The following is a 20,154-nucleotide window of genomic DNA, read 5'->3' as shown; positions in this document are numbered from 1 at the left end:
TTTGGGGTATTCCTGTCCTTGGCAATGTGCAATATTTTTTTTCAATGAAAGACATCTGCTGCGGGATGTTAATGTGCCGATACTGTTGGCACCGACAAGAAATGAACAAATACATCTTTTGTTCAGTACAAAAAAGAAAAAAGAAAAAAACACAAAAACAAATTTACAATTTAATCCCTTGTGGTGAGTTCCCTACGTTTAAGCTTCTGGTCAAATTCCATTTTATTTGTGCGTTCATATTCCTGTATGAATAAGCTGCATTGATACAAATGGCACTGATCAGTGTAGAGGAGGCCAACATCAACTGCTGTCATGCTGGGTGCAGGATAGCAGTGACAACATTTCAGCTGTCACGCCAAATGAACTTCACAGCTCAGATCAACACGACCGTGAAGGTGGCAGTAATGGTCTGCCTGTTCTTGCCACCTGTCGTAATGGTGAGACACTTTTTCCAAAATCAGCAGGTATTATATGTTCTTGTTAACCCAGAGAGCAGGACAGTTACTGTAAAGTTTTTTTTACTGTTGCGAAGTTCTCTCCTGGATTTTTCTAGTATTTTATGCTGATTTTTTTTTTTTTTTTTCCTCTGGTGAGTTATTTTCCAGTTCTGGCTCTGAGCCTATCGTCTGTTTTCCATGCTTTAGAGAGCTGCTGTTTCTCCTCACCTGGCTGGCATCATTGTCCTCATAATTCTGATGTCTGCACAAATGCGCATTTTTATGTGCGATGTGTGCAGAGCTGTGAATGTCTTGGCATGTGGCATCACAAAAAGGATCCGTATCAGTTTCTGCTGGTCTGGCTGAGCTTGAGTACACCTCAGATGGTTGCGGCCTGATGTAATGACAGTGCAGGCGTATGTTATAGAAGCTCTGTCGTTGCGTTATGAAGAGGCAAAGTCATAAAAAGTGCAGCTCGTAGTCGCTGCCTGTTGCAGAAGTCTCTATGGGCCGTTTCTGTTCAGATGAGGGAAGTGATCATGACTATGAACATGCTTTGCGCTTTAGAAGCTGTCGTGGTTCTGTTGCTGTGTTTGGATGTATGTGTTGGCAACAGATGAAAGAGCACAGTGCTTAGCTCCTGAATAGACCATTTCACTGCAAGGCTCATTCCTTTCTCAGATGTTTGGATTAAAAATACTGAATTTGACTTCTGGCACTTATCAAATTTGGCGTTCCTTTAGTGGCAGGTTTTTTTTTCTTTCTTTTTTATACATGTCAATATCAAAAGAAAAATATAGACAGCACATCCTTTAGTTGGTACACATTCTTTGTTCTCCAACACCTGAATGATGTGCAGTCATAAATCCTCACTTTTTATCTCATAACAGTCTTTGAAGAGGCAGTAAAAAACAGTGGCACAATAGCAATATGGTGAATCACTAAGGTTAAGCGATAAAGCACTGCTGGCTGGTAAAATGCAGAATTGGGTATTTGCAGTTCAAGCAGATGTACCTTTAGTGTGAGAGAGAGTTTGCGCTCAGGGTGAGAGGAGAGTGTGGGGACAAGGGGGAAAGAGAGAGAGGAGGGAGAGGAGGATCTTTAATGTGATGGACATTTAGCTTTGGTAGATGGGAGGGTGAAACAGAGAGAGAGATGGAGGGAGGGAGGGAGGGAGACAGACAGAAAAATCAGGAGGCAGAGTGAATAAGACCTAGTTACCATGTTACTTCAGAGCAGGAGTCTTTACTGGACTGGTCATTAATTTTGAATAGTTCATAGTTAATATCTTTAACAAAAATATTTAGACTTTTTTTTTTTTTTTTTTTTTTGCAATAATTAAAAAAACAAAAGTTTTTTTGCTTTGAATATTTTGTGAGACTTTTATTCTCCAGCCATGGCTTTGTCATCAGGATGGTGGATTTTCCTCTTGGTATCAGTTGAAGTGATGGCATGTTTGACATCTGCTGCAAACTATCCACACAGTTACTACAGAAGGATTTGCTATAGGCCACACTGTCACCATGGATACCATGGCTACAACCAGGCCTACCTGGCGGCAGGTAAGCGATGATTTCACAGCCAAAATGCAGATGCAGCTGCACTGTGGGTACAAGAGTGAGTTTGTAAAAATGATTTAACTGTTAAACATTGAGGAGAGTGACGCTGTCATTTTATTTTTTACAACAAATTGATTTTACTTTTTCAAATAAGTAGAAAATCCTACCATATACTGTATATTTTTTTCTTTTCAAAATATGAGTTAATTTCACCAAGGATTATAAATATATTTTTGTGTGCACATACATGAATTGTTTTTATATAGAGCGGGACTTACAGTAGTCAGTATTTGTATGTGCCGGGTCATGGCTCCGACAGACTGGTTAATCAGTCCCACTGATAATGAGTCTCCTGTACACGCTGTCTGGCACCGTCTCTGATCAGAGCAGGGGAGGATCACTTTTATCAACAGAGATTAGAGCACATGAAAACACTAACTATGAATCATGAAAGATGCTTTGTAACGCTAACACAAACAGGGCTCGATACCAGACACACTCTCGACAGATTATGTCAATATTATTATGACTGAATATTTCTTTTCATGTTCAGCATGGCTGCAGCACTCGGGGATGAATGCACATGATGAAACATGTTTTACATGTATTGCTGCCATATTGCTGATAATCCCTCTGCTGCTTTACTTAGATGTCGTTCTTGGAGATGAATCAAGACTGTTCAGAAATAATTTCTTTTCTGTTCACAATAAACAAAATCACTTATCGGAAAACCAACCAAAACAGTTTTCCATGCAGATGACACTGTGCTGTAGGTGGCTGCGGGCAGAGAATTAATGCACCTTCTGTTAAAGCCAACGGCTGCTGAGGCTTTGGCTCTGAGCTCCAGAGGGATCATGTTCTGGATGTAGAAAACCACTGACTGTGCACTGCAGTTTGACGGAAGAACAGCGGCTCCGCAACGCTGGAGAGGTTTCATGAAAAACCAAACCAAAGGATGGCGTAGCAGCAAGTATGGAAAAATGAAAGAAGGGCTCTTGCCAGCTTTCCTGGACGAAGTGAGGCTGAAGTTTGGCAGCAGAGAGACAAAGAAGAGGAAAGTTTAGAAGCTCATATCTGCCCCAAACACTATACTGGATCAGTCGAGGGATATTTCTGTAATTCAGCTGTCTTGGGCAGGTTTCACTGCATCCATTAAGCAAGTACATTTTGGTCCCCTTATGCTCATAAACTGCATTTTTGTCCTCATCTTAATCCTGTCCTTGTTTTTACTGTGAACAGTAGAATCAATGTTCCATTTATCATATTAACCACTAAGATTTCATAATTTACAACACTGCTTTTCCTCCATCATGTATCATAACATCAGGGTTATGGGATTTTGGGCCTTGTAAAGCTATAAATTATGTGTAAATCACAGGTCACATACTGTTTGTGTGTACTTGTGTGCACAGTGGGAGCATGCAGACAGTGATGTGGTGGAGTGTAATGTGCATGATGAGGCTCAGATGCAGGTTGTCCTACTGCCACGCTGCCTCCATCCCATGCGAGCGTGGATATATGGAGACCAGATTCTGGCCATGAAAAATATCAGGTTTAAAGCTGCTATAATAAATAATTTTATATCAACAATGAATCAAATTATTACATTTAATGTGAATGGGGTTGCATTCCCACATATAATTTCACCCAACTCTAGTTCCCTTCAACTGTACAGTTTTTTAGCGTCTCTCAACTCATTGTTTTAGTTTTTCAGAACGCAACTTGAGATGTTTTTGTTGACTCTCAACGCTCTCATCAGCATCGCAGTCAGCTGCTTTTTTAGTAAAAAAACAAACTCTCTGTTAAACGCACTGTATGCTGCCTGCCAGCACCAAACAGCAGACAGACAGACAGTTAGAGATTAGCTTGTGAACATAGTGGAACGTATAGCAGCTAAAGAGCCTGATATTTCATTCAGGAGATGGTGGAGACCAAAAACAGAGCTAAAATTTAATTCATCAGGTGAAAAATAAGGATCTGTCAATAACTGCTAATAGCTCTAAAATGTCATCTTGAAAAGTAATGATGTGTCAGTGCTGTGTTTAGTAGTTTCAGTAGTTTGCACAATGTGGTTGTTGGTCTTCCCGAGGGTTCACACAACAACAGCAGCAATGAAAATAAATAATTTGAAATGAAATGGTATCAATAAAACAAGAAAAGGAAAAGCCAAATATAAAAATCAGGAAATAAGTGAAATAACAATAGAAACTTAGAATAAAAACAAACACAACCATCGAAAATAAAAACTAACAAAAAAAACCCCCCAAAATAATCAAAGAATTCCAAAGCAGCAATAACTAAAAGTAACATCTATGTGAGAGTCATTGATAATTTTGCAGGTATACAGGGAGTGTTACAGTTATTGTTCTTCAGTTTGGCGGTTACAAAGGAGATGTACATTAGTATCATGACAGTGCAACTATACTTTCCAATTTCCCCTGACATGGTGTATTTTGGTGTATGGGAGGAAACTGCACTGTGGGGCAAGATATGTAGGCAACTGTATGTATGTATTTATGTTCAAATTATTCACCCCCACTAAGGGCAGGCTACAAGACTGTCTATTTATTCTTTGGAGAGAGGGGATTTGCACTGTGATGAATGTTTAGAAATTATTTATGGGGTTTGTTTATACTGAGCTGTTTAATGACTCCTTTACGACAGAGTGCCCAAAGAAAAAATGTGTGGTCTGTGGCGAGACGGTCAATCTATCAAGACAAATAAATAAAAGTAATATTCACCATATTACTCATAAAACCAGCTCTTTTTCACAGGAATTCCTCTGAATGCTTTAAATAGTTGTTGCTGAAAATAGCTGCCCAGAGTCAAGAATATATTGAACAACACATTTCTCAACCAGACATTTAACTTGGCGCCGACTAATAGTCTTTTATGATGTGTTAGCTGTTTTTACAGACCTCAACCAGCAGCCAAAAGGCCATTCACACTCACCTATTTAATGTGTCACATCGTCACATCACATGTTTCAGTCAACAACATTTCCACAAACTACTCCAGATAATTTTAGTCATGTCGAGGGGAACAGGTGACTTGCCACTGGCTTGGAGGGGGAGGCTGGGTTTGACTTTGTGTCCTAGTTCTGCTGATGATGATGGCGGCAGACGGGCTGTTAGCAGAAGACCAAACAATCAGCTCAGAGCTCACAGGGGGTCTGCTGTGGAACTCGGAAAACAATTTATTAGTCTCTGACCCCTAAAATAAGAAATGTTTAGGAACACGGCTTGTTTCATTTGAAAGCTGGTCACACAGCGAGGCGGTCATGTTTCGCTCACCACCACTTTCTCAGATGAAGAACCCCCTTCTTTTTATTTGTTTATAATCTCAACGCTCCGCTGAGAGGAATGTGTATGTTTTGCATCCTCTCATTTGAGTTTCCATATGTTGCTGCACCCAGGGGACTTCGACAGGGAGCAAAGGAATTTAAATTTGGTTTTAAATGTTCAGTAGTTGTTACCACATGGGGGATTTGTTTGTTTGAGCTGCAATGCACTTGTAGAATACTTTCCCTTCTCATCCATCATCTCCTTTCTTCTTGGAGTACATCTTTATCCTAAAGCCTGCATTAAATTCCTCTCTTAGCTTGGCAGCTAATCTGGGCTTTATTCTTGTGACCAATTTTTTTCTCATAATGAGAGGATTTAGGCAAATTACTCTCATTTCTCTCCTGTCTCTCTGCTTCTGTCTGCTTCTATCTTTCTCCTCTCTCTCTCCTTCCCCACAGATATTGATGAATGCCTGGTCCACAATGGAGGCTGCCAGCACAGATGTATTAACACCAGGGGCTCCTACTACTGTGAATGCCACCCAGGCTCTCGTCTGCACGTGGACGGCCGCACCTGCCTCGGTGAGTGATGTTCCAGCTTTGTATGCACACTGAAGTAATTCTGCTAGCTAGTATCTTGACATCATTTGTCAAGGTGAGGTGACTAAAGGTATAATTATAGCACTATATTTGTCAGGTGGGCAGTATCCATATGAAAAAGCTGCAAATACATATGCAGTACAAAAGTATTAAAGAGCAGTAAAAGCATAAGATCATGTAACGACTACAACATGTTGATGGGGATAATTTGAGGTCTCATCCTTCATTGAATCCAATAAGGAACAGAGTCTGATATGTTCAATACTTACACAAACAATCAAACACTGTTTTGGAAAGGCTGGAAGGTTTTACTGTGACTATAATTTTTTTGGTCATTATTTCATTGAAGTTGAGCCACATATGCTTTTTGACATGGGCACCTAATCATGTAAACCACATGCATGATGTTGCGGTAAATAACCCCTTTGATTCTGGGAAAAAGCCCCATTGTGAGATGGTTCAAATAAAATTTGCTGGTAAAGCCGCACTGACTGCAGTTTGTGCCTTTTTAATTCCCGTCAGTGTATATCCTGTAGTCCTGAAGTCCTTTTTTCTGTGAGTGAATCAGCTCCTTGTTTTCCTGGAGGACATTTGTACTTGGGCTGCAGCTAACGTTCCTTTTCATTATCAAAATGTCAGGAAATTGTGAGAACTATTGTCATTAAATAGCTTGTTTTGTTTGACCAAAAGTCCAAAATCTAAAGACATTCAGTTTATGTATATACATTTATAATAAATGCCCCGGAAAATATTGGCTCTGCTAACCGATGAACTGACTCATCGTTTCAGCTCTCGTTTAGACATTCACACTTTGTAGTTCGGCAGCATCTGTACCTAGAATACAGTTCTAAGTCTTCACTGTTCAGACTTTTAAGAGGAGCATTTTTTTTTCTTTGGACAAGTTCACTGGGTTCAGACCGACATTCCCCTTTGCTAAGTTTTTGGAATTTGTCCTGCAGAGCCACCAATCCCCTCTTCTACGTAATCTCTCTAGATAAATCTAGAAATAGGTATTGTATTGTAAAGAGGTCAAAACTCCTATTAGACTGACACGGTTTCAACTTGTGGCCTTCATGAGGGTCATCCTGAGTTTAATAAGTTATTCTGTATACTGCAAGTGTTGCTGGAGTTTTTGATCTCCTTAGACCTTTTCCTCTCCATGCACCTTGGAAGTAGGTGCAATTGTGCCAGAAACCTCTACTTCGCTTCTACATTGAAATATGTAAATGTACTAGACACAAATTAAAATATTTCACAATTTAAATGAGAACAATGGGCTCCTAAAAAAAAAAACCACACATAACACCCAAGGAAGACATGACAAAAGAGGGGGAAAAGAGGGAACTTTCAGTCTCAGCTTTTAAGCCAACATGGAGACGGACTCCTTAAAGTGCTAAAAAAAAAAAAAAATCCATTGAAATTAACACTTGTAATTTCACAAATACAACTGTGGTTCTCTGCACAGTCATACTGTACATGCAGGGTTTAGATCACATGATTTGGATCTTCCTGTATTGTGACATTCTTCTGAAGAACAAGTGAGTCTGATGAAGCAGGTGCAGAACATTGTTTGTTCATTTGCAGAAAAAGCTAGTCCAAAAAACTCATCCAAAACTATTTTGTTTTGTTTTGTTCTTCTGTTTAAATCTTTGCTGTTGCCTGTGCTTGAACAGCACCTGACTGCATGATCCTGCTGTGCAGAGGATTTCAGATTTGGACCTTTTGGTGAGACTATTCTATCAACTACTGTTTCCAAGATAAAGAATTAACTTGGAATCTCAATCCAACAAACACATTTTGGTTGAGTTGTATGAGCTGATGAAAGGTGCTAGCTCTGAGATTTCATGAGATTGTTTTAATTATGACAGATAAAATCGAGAAAAAGAATAAATAATTTGAAATTTGCCATCTTTAAATTATGTAAGTATTTCCAATAAAACAAAGTGACACTATTATTATGAGAGAAAATCATGGTCTCCAGCCTTTCCCTACAGTAAATTCTGCTTGTATGTTATTAAAGTCAGCTTTCATTCTTAAAATCTGTGTGTTATCCCACCACTCTTGACCTCTGCACTGTTTACTCAGCACCTGTACATTGTTTCTGTTTCGCCAGATACCTTGGCTTTGAGTCTTCCGAAAGAGCATAAACCTGGCACTGGGGTCTGCAGCCAGAAATGTATACAGAGTGTCCTGTCTGACATTCAGAGTGGAAAACATTGTGTATTTCTTGGCTTCATGAAGCAAAGTAGTTTCATTGTCTTATAGAGCAGATACTGTAGCTGGGACCCCACTGTCCCTGAGAGGCTCTTGTGTGACAGCTGTTGCATGAAAAAATGACTGATTGCACTAATAATCTCAGTGCACATGTGGGGACCGACTGAAGCTTTATCTGTGAGGCTGCATATCTGTCTGCTGACAGTCATGTTCAAACTGTGCAGAGGCGAGCTGCAAAATGTGTCCATGTTCACAGATGAATCCCACACTGAACTCTGAAATCTGACATTCCTTATAACAAGTATGCACCAGATAGACTGACACCATACATGCTGGATAAAGGACAGCGCATACCAATCAGCACACAGTCATGGGGAGACGAAGAAGAGCAGATGTCCTGGTCTTATCCAGCTCTTGATCTGCCAGCAGAGGTCAGATGTATCCCACACACTAAGCGTGTGGCTGCATAATATTTGAGCTGGAAACCACTCTGCGGTTTGACATGTACTTGTGCTGATGGATCTTGACTCCAGCCTTCAAGTATGAAAAACAGCATCTCTGAGAACGCCGGGCTGTTCAGCCTCTACCTGTTGTTTTTCTCTCAAGAGATGGAGTCCAGCCCATCTACCATGGGGGAAGGGGTTTCATCTGTTGCTATGAGGGAGGGAAACATAGATGGGGAAATATGATTGAGCTGGCTCTGCCCTCTACCTCATCAGTGGACGAGTGTTGTCCACCTCAGAGGCCCTGCCATTCAAATCTCTCTGTGATTGTTGGCCTTTCGTGATGATGGAGCGCTCATGGCTCAGAGCAGAGCAGTTCTCAGAGGTTCTCTCATGTTGAAATGTCAGTACAGTGGTCATGGCCTCTCTGAGAAAGATTCCTGCAGATGTGACAGTGCAGTCAAATCAAAACTCAGAAAACTAATATGAAGCTGCAGTTTAGACTTTAGGAAACAGATATTTTTCTGCCAAGATACCTGATTTTTCTCATTCTGTGTGACTGCCTCTGTTTATATCCCTACATCTCATTGTTGCTGGCTTTTTGTAATGTCCCTTAGTTTTTCCTTTTGTTGCCCTTTCAGCCGTCCATTCGTGTGCCATCAGCAACGGAGGATGTGAACACTACTGCGTGCAGCAGTCTGCCGCTCATTTCCGTTGCCGCTGCAAGCCAAATTATGTGCTGGCAGAGGATGGCAAGCACTGTAAACGTAAGTGTCCCTGTTTCCAAACTCTGGTGCTGAAGACACGCACATCAACACAAGACAGAAAGGAGGAATGATAAATGGATGGGTGACTGAGGGAAAGAGTGCCAATAAAACTACCTTGGAAGATTATAAAGGTGTGATTTCTGAAGATTTGATCATCACATTTAAAAAAAAAACACAGCCGGCATCTACTGCCAGTTGTAATTATCTGACTGGATGTCAGCGCTGGAGCAGGATTAACTGTCAACCATGTGGATGAGACATTAAATTAAAATGAATCACAGCATTCCTCTTCATTGTTTTTTTTCTCACATTATTATTTTGACATTCTTTCTTCTTTTATTCTGTCCAGTCTCTGAGGCCGTGTATGAGTATGCGTCTCTAAGGGGTGGGAAATTATACATATATGTATTTTGAATCACTGTCTTTTAGATACTTTTACTTTGTAATTGTTGGCTGTGAACAGCTTCCTCTAATTTCTGCAGAGCTCAGGGTTCTCATCCCAGATGCTGGACAGGCTTACACAAGTCAAAAACACACACACGCACACACCCACACACACCCACACGCACACACACACACTCGCACACACACGCACACACACACACACACACGCGCACGCACACACACACACGCACACACACACACACGCACACACACACACACACACACACACAGGTGAAGGGTGCCTGCGTTGGATTTAAAACTCTCCACATGCTCTGCATTAAGCTGTAGAGAGTCAGCTTTTACAGTTTTCTCCACCACTGTGCCAGAAGCATTCCCTGCTTGACTGACACCATGTGGATTTTCTGTTTAAGTGTGTGCTTTTCGTGTTACAGTGCAGAACCCCTGCGCAGATCAGAACGGAGGCTGCATGCACGAGTGTCGAGCTGACGGTGGCAAGGCTCACTGTGACTGTAAAGTTGGATACATCCTGGCTGAAGACGGGAAGACCTGTGAAGGTAATTTCACCAGTAACTGCAGCAATGATTTAATAATGTTTTTTAATGAAGGAGAAAGATAGGGGAAATATAAAAAATCAATCGCACCACATTTAGTTGCTGCTTAGATTGGTCCTTCAACTACTGGTTCCAAATTCAATCTTAAAAAATTAAAATGAATTTGAGAGACAGTTTGGCCAAAAATGAAAAAACAGGTCATAAAAACATGTAATAAATGATCAAAGCAAGTATGGCTTTTAATAAAAAAAAATAGTATGAAGCATGATGGCACAGAATGTGCAGGCCAATGTTTCCACTGTCAGTATCAATTAATACTGAGTTAGAAGTGTGTGAAAGATGGTTTTCATTTGTGAGAGGCACATGATGGCGAATGCAAATGGAATTGTGCTGACCAGATGCATTTCTCCTATTAATGCAAGTTTGTTTTTTTTTTGTTTTTTTTTAACACTTTCATCACAGATATTGATGAGTGTGAGACTGAAGAAGCCAACTGTGCTCATGGCTGCCACAACACCCTTGGCTCCTACGCCTGTGTTTGTAACACTGCCTATGAGCTGGGATCTGATGGAAAACAGTGTTACAGTCAGTTAAAAACCTCTTATCTCAGTATTATCATATGCATATATTGAGTGGGTACTTCCTGTTTCAGTCCTTTAATCGACACGCATGCTTTTCTCACCGTCAACTTGTGACAGGAATCGAGATGGAGATCGTGAACAGCTGTGAGAACAACAATGGTGGCTGTTCGCACCACTGCCAGCATTCAACCAGTGGGCCTGTCTGCTCCTGTAACCATGGTTACAGACTAGATGAGGACCTTAAAACCTGTGTTGGTAAGAAATTGCAATACAGTCACAAGGACTAATAAACAGACTTATAACAAGATAAAATGCATTCTTACTTGCATACTTCAGCACTCATGAAACTCCACAGACGCACCATATTGAATTATATAATAATTGTTGTTTTATGTATTAGTGTTTATGACTGGTTAAACAGCTGGTTTCATTTTGCACTTAGTTCTTTTTTTTAACTTCAATTTAATTGCTTTTTATTTTTTATGTGAGTTTCGCAACATATTGATGCAACTTAGCATATTGGCCTTTATGCAGAGGTGTCAGCAGTGTCTTTGTGAGTGGTTTTATAAGCGGTCCACTTTTCATTGAACTCAGTCTTTTGAATTCTCAGAAAATGTGTCTTTCCATGTTGTATCTTTTCATCATGTCCAGTCGCTATCCTCTTTCTGGATTTTGATTCAATGAGAAGAGTTGATGCTGGATTGATATTTGATTAAAATTATTTTTCTGAGCCTAATCCTGCCTATGAGAGGATGTCACATTGAGACTAATGTTGTGCTGTGTAACTCTATGACTCCTCTTTACAATGCACTATAACTATAGGGCAGATCAGTCAGTGTAAATAATCATCCAATACAATTTATGCATAAACCAGAAAATTAAAGAGAAATCGGGCATCTATGGAGTCTCTGAAGTGCCAAAAAAGAGGATTTAAAAAGAAATCTTGTGGGTACAAGTGAAGTAAACTTCAGTGAATTTGTAGGTCTCCACTCTGCGATGCCAGAATGCTCTTTTGGTCAGGAAGTGGAGGATAATGTACTTTCTAGTTTTTGGCTTTATAACAGAGGGGTGAACATTAACTGAAGTCAGAGTTTATAAAGGAAAGAAGTTGTAACTTTGACCTTTACTGGTTGTTAAACCTGTGCAATTTACATTATCTCATAAAAGGTTGCTCTCATTGAGCAGGGGAGCGTATCACCACAGCCGGATCATAATTTTTGTCTTCCTGCTTGTTGGGTTTGGCAGATGTCGACGAGTGTGGAGAGCAGAGCTCCTGCTGCGAGCAGGACTGCACCAACTACCCCGGGGGTTATGAATGCTACTGCTCCGCAGGATACAGGCTCAACTCAGATGGATGTAGCTGTGATGGTATGCTCAGCTCTCAGTCCAACAGTGGATGGCACTCATGCTTTTATGAGAGAGAATTTTTATTTCAGTTGAAGTGGAGCAAGTTCCAGTTTGACTCAAAAGACGTCAACACTAACATGCACAATGTTGTCTTTGTTTTGGTTTCATGTGTAAAGTGAGCTCCATTCAGCTAAATAACTTTGGTTTTTCTGAGTGATTCGTTTTGATGAAGGAAAAGCAGTTGAGTCTGTGCTGTGTCTGTGTTGTTTAGATGTAGACGAGTGTCTGGCTACTAATGGCGGTTGTGATCACACGTGCCAGAACAGCGCAGGTTCCTTCCAGTGTTTCTGCCGCCGGGGTTTCCGTCTGGATGAGGACCGGCAATCCTGCATCCGTGAGTATCTGCAATCAGGGGAGAGAGAGAGGGGGGGGGTGAGTGGGAATGGTACCAGACACATGCCATCAGACAACCTGGAAAGGTGTTTCTGTCGTACTGCAAAAAAACATCCTGTGTACTAAGTCATTCAGTCTAACTTGTGAGTGTTGAGGTGAATTGTTTAGGCTTGGGGTGGATTTTGCATTTTGAGATGTTCACAGTGTTAAAACATGAGGCTTGTACTCATTTGTATGTAACAGAAATTGTACCATTTCATTCTGAAGTTCCTCACATTTTGATGCCACAACTGGAAAAAGTAAGATAAGGCCGCAGGTATAATAATATTAGCAGCCAATCATTTTGAATAATAGGGATTTTTCATAGCAGAAGTTTAGACTTGTGAAAGCACTAATAACATGAACAATGGCTCTGTTCTATTCAAGTGTCCCAGTGAGACATGACAGTGTGACAGTGAGCCAATATGAACAATACCCTGAAACTGAAACAGTGAAACTGAATCTATCCATCAGTCATTTTATTAGTTTTTTTTTCAGTGAAAAATGACAATACCACTAACAGCATGTTCCATTAGAGCTGGTGATGGAGCACTGGAAAGTTTTGGTGAAGTTGAACAAACATGGAGGAAATGTGCTTCAAAGACATAGAGAACTTGTCATATAGATAAGGAAATGCACTCCCTCCAGTTAAAATCTTTTCTTACTCGACATCTGACAGAAAAGCCTTTAGCAGGGTGCAATAGTTTCAGTTGTTTACTTGTCCACTTTAAAACCAGATTTTTCTGAATTAAAATAACATGTTGTAGAAAATTTGTTATTTCCTCCTTTTTTTTAAAAAACTTTTTTATTTAATGCATTTTAATGTGCTGTCATTACCTGTTGCAAAACTATGTGCATATATGAATATATATATATGCATGAAAGCAAATTATTTAATCAATTGATGTATTTTTGTTTTGAAAAACTACATTTTGAAAGAGACAAAAAACTAAATGTATATTTTGTTGTATTGTGTGTAATTTATTTCTTCCCACCTATTACTCAATAGCGCTAGAAGATGCAATTGAGGCCCTCTCCAGCGGAGGTGCCATTGAGCTGCCTCTCATTCGCCCCCAGCTCACCTTGCTGCAGGACTACAGCCAACCCCTGGAGCGTTATGATGACTATGAGGACGACGAGGGCGAGCTGAGGGCTGAGAGTAACCTGGCAGAGAAGTTTGGTGAGTTTCTTCCCAAACCATTAACCACCCATTATCATTAACAGGAACCTCAACCTGTATCTGATTACCTGAGTGTGACTCCGGGAGGTGAAGCTGTCTGACAGACTCATTTAGTGCAGGCAGGAACAGAGCACAAAGTGGGGGTAATTGCTGCGCTTCACGCTCCCAGACTGTTTGTACATATTTTAACACAACAGCCTGTCTGGCAGGAATGCTGAGGTTTACATGTACCGGCAGCTGGTCGAGGTCTGCGGCAGGACGTCAGAGGCTTAGTGTTGAGTTGCCCAAACTTGATGGACTCTTGAAAAGCAGAAGCAGTTGAACATTTCAAGTTACTTCACTGAAAGTTGGAGTCTCACCTGAACACTGACTCTAAACCACAAATATTTTTAAATGGACAATATTTTGATGAAGATAAACTTTATTGTCCCTTGAGGGGAAATTTGTATTTCGCAAAAGTGCTGCACAGAGCTTCGTACGATGTACATAGAAAATAAAAGGTAAAAAATATGGTTTCCATGTGAACATAACATGGGTTATGTTTAACACTGTTAAAAAATGAAAACCAGATGTGTGAAAAAGGCAAAGTCTATAAATTAAATTGGATAACTAGATATGATGAAACAAGTTTAAGCAGTGTTGCTCTCTCTATCAGTCAGCAGTACACATGAGCCCATGCGATTAAAATAAACAAATGTAAAGTGGCAGTGAAAAATAAAACAAGAGAATAAACAGTAAATCTAAAAGCAATCACCTGTAAAGTGTTCAAAAGAATAAAACACAAAAAAAGTGAAGTCCAGGTGTGCAAGGAGGCAATGTGGTCTGCTGATTTTATTTTGTCATTTAATCATTTTGTTTATAAAATGTCAGAATATAGTGAAAACTTTAAAATCACAGTTTTTGACTCACAGGCCAAAACCCAAATATATTCATTTTTTATATATGACAAAGAAATGCTTAAAATCCTGACATGGAGAAGCTGGAACCACAAGGAGTTTGGCATTTTTACTATTGCCAAAACTGTTAATTTATTATCAAAATAGTTGCTGACTAATTTTCTGTTGATTGAGTAATTGCTCTAAATCTGTGTATAACTACAATCCTAACTTCACTGACAATTGCAGTAGTTTGTCTCAACATTGACACAATCATAATTATCCAGTCAGTGTTCTGCCCTAAAAAGTCTCTGTTGTTTGCAGTGTGTTTGGATGACACTTTCGGGAACGACTGCAGTTTGACGTGTGACGACTGCTCTAATGGAGGAAAATGTAATCCGTGGAAGAATGGCTGCGATTGCCCCGATGGATGGACCGGCATCGTCTGCAACCAGAGTTAGGACCTGCTCAACACACACCGACACTCCTGACACACACGTGTACACTGTCACTACTGTATCAGTTTGTAAAGTCAGTCCTGAGAGTTTAGCAGTGATAGAAACTTTTACTTCTCAATCTCACAGCTTGCACCGAGGGCTATTTTGGTAAAAACTGCTCCTTTCACTGTAAGTGTAAAAATGGCGCCAGCTGTGATCCTGTCACTGGGAGCTGCCGCTGCCCGCCGGGAGTCAGTGGAGACCTGTGCCAGGATGGTGAGTGAGACAAAAAAGAATTTTTCCCTTTTCTTTTTTTCCTTTTTTTTTTTTTTTTAGTGAAAACATCTGAAGTGTAAGGCCTACTGTGATTTGCTTTTTTCCTGTGTGCAGGCTGTCCAAAGGGCTTCTATGGAAAACAGTGCAACAAGAAGTGTAACTGTGCAAATAATGGGCGCTGCCACCGAACCTATGGAGCCTGTCTGTGTGATCCTGGACTGTACGGACGCTTCTGCCACCTCCGTAAGTCCCACTGTCCTGTCACTTATCACCTGTCTATCACCAGACTCTCACCCTTGAACTTGGTCAGAACCCAAGATTATAAAAGTACTGATCTGTCACTGTGAATCTTATTAGCATTGCAGTTTTCCAATGCACTTTCAGCCTTGGACCCACATATGATTTCATGCACAGTCAAACCATTACAGATGGTCCAGAATGTGGCAGCCAGTCTGCTCTTCAATCTGCCTAGTAGACCACATGTCACTCCGCTACTCATCAACCTACACCGGCTACCGATGGCCGCCCGAATCAAATTCAAGTCATAAATACTTGCCTTCAGAGCGACTTCTGGGTCTGCACCCATCTACTCAATCATACAGGCTTATGCTCCTGTGTCGTCTGGCATTACCATCGCTGCACACAAGGCAATCACAGTCTACACTATCCTCATCTGTGGTTCCCCAACGGTGGAACAAGCTCACCGAATGCTATCAGAGCAGGGGTGTCCCTCTCTACCCTCAAGAATCTCGTTAAGACTCATATCTTCTGAGAGCACCTCTTCTCCTAACATCTCTAACACCCTAACATGCCTAACTACCACTTACTAGTCGCTTTGGCAAATGAGTGAATGTAATGTAATATTTTAATCACACTTTTCAGGTCCTTGTTTTTTTCATTTTCTCCTCCAGCTTGTCCAAAGTGGACTTTCGGACCGGGCTGCTCTGAGGAGTGTCAGTGTGTCCAGCAGAACACTCTGGAGTGTCACCGTCGCCATGGCACCTGTGTCTGTAAATCTGGTTACCACGGCGACACCTGCAAGGACGGTGAGCACAATGATAGAATGCTCGCAATTACATTCGTCCATATTTTGGTTTCGTTTGGGAGTTAATGGTCGATGGTTCAAAGGTGTTTTACTGTACACTTACAGTGTGTGTTAGAGTTGTCTTAACTTGGTGAGTGCTCGCTCTGTTCTCCTCTGTCTCTAGAATGCAACCCAGGTACATATGGAGCCGGCTGTGAGAAGCAGTGCTCCTGTCCACCAGGGGTGTCCTGCGATCATGTGACTGGAAAATGCCTACGAAAGTGTCCTCCTGGTCGTCATGGGGAGAACTGTGACCAAGGTAGGGCGGTCCTACAGAGGACATGCTTTACTCCCGTTATTGTCCCCTTGTTTTAAGACGAACCCCTGCTTGTGTGTCTTGCATTAGACTGTCCAGAGGGACGGTTTGGAACAGGCTGCGTTCATCCTTGCAACTGCACCAGTGCCCCGTGTGACAAAGTGACGGGACAATGCAATTGTCCAGCAGGAACGTCAGGAAAGCACTGTGAGAACTGTGAGTGGCAACACATTTTTGACAGCTCAATAAATATAACCACCCACATTATACATAAAAAAAAGTAAATATTATTCTTTCACAGTGTGTGTGGAGGGATCCTGGGGTCCGGGCTGCACAGAAACCTGCCCGGCTTGTGAGAACGGCGGCTCGTGCGATAAACATAATGGATCGTGTATCTGTCCTCCAGGATTCATGGGAAAACTCTGCCAAAACTGTGAGTATCTGCTGGGTGCATTTTTTTTGGGATAAGTTTCCATAGCAACAAGCATTAAACACTCAACCAGCTGAGGAGGATGACAGCACAGTGGAATATTGAAATCGTGCAGTGGTGTAGTTTGGACAAGAAATGGAAGCAACATGCTAAAAGACAGAGGAGTAGTTTTTCTCAGTGATCTTCACCCGAATCCCTCCAGCAGCCAGTAAACCACCTCGGACATATTTTCACTGGGAAGAACAAATATAATTCCAACCGCTGGCTCTTGAAGCTTCTCTTGACAGCTGAATCACAGAACAGAAACTGTCATGGGAACTTGCTGTGCTTCTCGGGAGATCTGGTGGAGTTTCTTACGGTAGATTAGTCGTGACGCTTTCAATAATTTTTTCCTTGTGCAGCGTGCCTGAGTGGACGATTCGGTCAAGAATGCCAAATGAAGTGTGTGTGTGAGAACAATGCTCACTGCGACCCGGTGAATGGGCGGTGCACCTGCGCTCCTGGCTGGACTGGACACAACTGCAGGAAAGGTAACAGTAGTGAAAAAGATCGGTTACTACTGCAGACCAAAAACTGAATTACTGGTATATTTGCAAATGAAAAGATTGGATATGTATGACACTCAGACGTGATGTTTGTGTCGCAGCGTGTGATGCAGGACACTGGGGAGCTGACTGTGCAGGAACCTGCGACTGTAGAAACGGAGACGGCAGCTGTGATGCTGTGACGGGCCTTTGCAACTGTGAAGCTGGTTACACTGGAACACGCTGCCATCACAGTATGTTGGTGTTTTTGTTACGGACTTTAGGGAAGTTAATTCTGATTGTAGAAAAATGAAAAATGCTGGTGAAAATTGGTGCAGTTGCTGCTTTCCCATCCATTCATTAAGAGTTTGTATGACCTTCATTCTACCACGAGGTGGCGCCAAAGTAAAGATTTCAAATCTTGCATATAGTGGCTTTAATGTTCTCCTAAATAATACAGTCTTGTCTCTGATTACCATCAGGTTCTTCTTGCATGTTAGGTTTATTTATTTATTTATTTTCGTTCAGTTCATATTTATTGTTTTAAAGCTATGCCTTTGTTTTACAGTTGATCTCATATGGTTCACTCAGTAGTTGTTCTTGAGTTCCTCAATTGTATCACATGAACTTTTTTATGCTTTTCTTGTCATGGAAATTTTGATTCAAATTTCTGTTTTTTTTTTTTTTTTTTGAACACTTGAAGGACTCTTTGTCCACATTGGCTTAAAGGTTGAGATTAAAAGTTTATTCTTGACCTTGGAAACAACAGTTCATAAACCAATCTCAAATTCAGAACAGAACATCTACTGAGTGAACCATGTGGTGATGTTGAGTTGTCAACTTGTGTTTCCAACCACATCTTTCTTGTGTCGCTTTATAACCAAACTTGACCTGACATGTTCACTCTGTTTTGAAACTACAAATGACTGGTCTGTCAGTCTAAATGGTGTGTGTGTGGTATTTTCTCAGAGTGCCCAACAGGTATGTTTGGTCTTGGTTGTCGCCATCGGTGTCAGTGTGACAACAAGGCATTGTGCGACCATGTGAGCGGAGCTTGTACCTGCCAGGTGGGATGGACAGGAACCTTCTGCGAAAAGCGTAAGAGAAGCTCCTTGATCACGAAGACAAATTCACCTACTGAATATCTATATCTGCTATTGACAGGTAGTCTTTGTGTGTGTGTGTGTGTGTGTGTGTGTGTGTGTGTGTGTGTGTGTGTGTGTGTCTCTCAGCATGTCCTCAGGGTTTCTATGGGCTTGACTGCCAGGAGAAGTGTTTGTGTCTAAACGGCGGGAGCTGTGACCATGTCAGTGGAGATTGTTCCTGTCCTGCCGGCTGGATCGGTCCGTTCTGCAACCTGAGTGAGTGTGGGGTCTTCAGAAAGTTGACAGGTGTTGGCATCACTCTAGTGTTATGGAAAAAAAAAATTTCTGGAGCAGCATCGAAGCACCGAGAATGTCTGTTAACGCTGACTCACACTGGAACAAGAACACGCTTGGTTTCAGAGTTATTTGGGAAAACCCAGCCCAGCCTCACATGAGAAAGTACGGACTTCATGTTCCCCATGCTATGGCCTGTATCACTTACCAGACCCTGGAATTTCCACTTTTGATCAGCAGAGTTCATGAAGAGGTAATGATATTGTTGTCCCTCTGCTGGCAGCTTGCCCGACCAGTTTCTATGGGGAAGGATGTAACCAAACCTGTAGCTGTCGTAACAACGGCATCTGCCACCCGGCCAGTGGGCAGTGTGTGTGCACACCGGGCTGGACCGGACCCAACTGCACAGAAGGTGAGTTTACACAACAGAGCAAAGTGATCATCTACATGACAGGTAAATAAGAGATCACAAGATGGTTTTACCTGTTCACCCCCCCCCCCCCCCCCCCAGAATGCCCTGCAGGGTTTTATGGAGCAGACTGTCGGCAGCGCTGCTTGTGTCAGAATGGAGCCACCTGTGACAAGACCAGTGGAAAATGTACATGTGCCAGTGGCTGGACGGGTACAGCCTGTGAACTAGGTAAGACTCAGAGATGCTGTGAGTAAGAGTCTCCGTATGTGTTACCGCAAAACCACCTTCAGATGGATTGATGAAAGGAAAATTCTCATTTGTTACAACTTGGGTCCTATTTTTGTACTTTTGGCTGCCATTTATAACAACATTGTACTCAGACCTGGGAACACCAACCTCGCTATGGCAAAGGCCAATGGGGCAAGAAACACGAGACAGTTTCAGTCTACAGTTACATATAAATGTAAAAACTGTGTGCAACTGAATCAATTAATATGGTATTATAAAGTAGCTTTTAATCCAATGATAATTCCATCTTGACTTGCAAACAAGCAATGACTTTTATGATGTTAATTCCCTTTCATTTGTCTTTGCCACTTTTACTTAATTTACTTTTGAAAAGGTTTAATTACTTGTTTATATAACTTAGTTTTCTTTAGCCTTATTCTCTAATATATTAATG

The 20,154-nt window shown here is 41.3% G+C and overlaps 1 protein-coding gene across 1 annotated transcript in view; it reads left to right on the top strand.

Annotated features, from left to right (window-relative positions):
- megf6b (multiple EGF-like-domains 6b) overlaps positions 1-19,700 on the top strand; it is a gene marked incomplete at its 3' end in the record, with an annotated part of 52,423 nt that extends 32,723 nt beyond the window's left edge. The window contains exons 6-26 of the mRNA XM_023411469.2: positions 5,739-5,861; positions 9,178-9,303; positions 10,140-10,262; positions 10,722-10,844; positions 10,958-11,095; positions 12,086-12,208; positions 12,459-12,581; positions 13,629-13,799; positions 14,999-15,130; positions 15,259-15,387; positions 15,502-15,630; positions 16,299-16,433; positions 16,596-16,730; positions 16,818-16,943; positions 17,029-17,160; positions 17,559-17,687; positions 17,804-17,935; positions 18,651-18,779; positions 18,914-19,042; positions 19,344-19,472; positions 19,572-19,700. Of these exons, the coding sequence (XP_023267237.1) occupies positions 5,739-5,861; positions 9,178-9,303; positions 10,140-10,262; positions 10,722-10,844; positions 10,958-11,095; positions 12,086-12,208; positions 12,459-12,581; positions 13,629-13,799; positions 14,999-15,130; positions 15,259-15,387; positions 15,502-15,630; positions 16,299-16,433; positions 16,596-16,730; positions 16,818-16,943; positions 17,029-17,160; positions 17,559-17,687; positions 17,804-17,935; positions 18,651-18,779; positions 18,914-19,042; positions 19,344-19,472; positions 19,572-19,700 (2,745 nt within the window). The remainder of the gene's footprint in view (positions 1-5,738; positions 5,862-9,177; positions 9,304-10,139; positions 10,263-10,721; positions 10,845-10,957; positions 11,096-12,085; positions 12,209-12,458; positions 12,582-13,628; positions 13,800-14,998; positions 15,131-15,258; positions 15,388-15,501; positions 15,631-16,298; positions 16,434-16,595; positions 16,731-16,817; positions 16,944-17,028; positions 17,161-17,558; positions 17,688-17,803; positions 17,936-18,650; positions 18,780-18,913; positions 19,043-19,343; positions 19,473-19,571) is intronic.
- Positions 19,701-20,154: the final 454 nt, after the last annotated feature.

Source organism: Seriola lalandi, unplaced genomic scaffold, assembly GCF_002814215.2.
Source record: "Seriola lalandi dorsalis isolate HSWRI2012SDOR001 ecotype SW California unplaced genomic scaffold, Sedor1 jcf7180002054468, whole genome shotgun sequence".
NCBI lineage: Eukaryota > Metazoa > Chordata > Actinopteri > Carangiformes > Carangidae > Seriola > Seriola lalandi.
The sequence above is the reverse complement of the archived record's forward strand: the minus strand, read 5'-3'. Positions and strand labels throughout refer to the sequence as shown.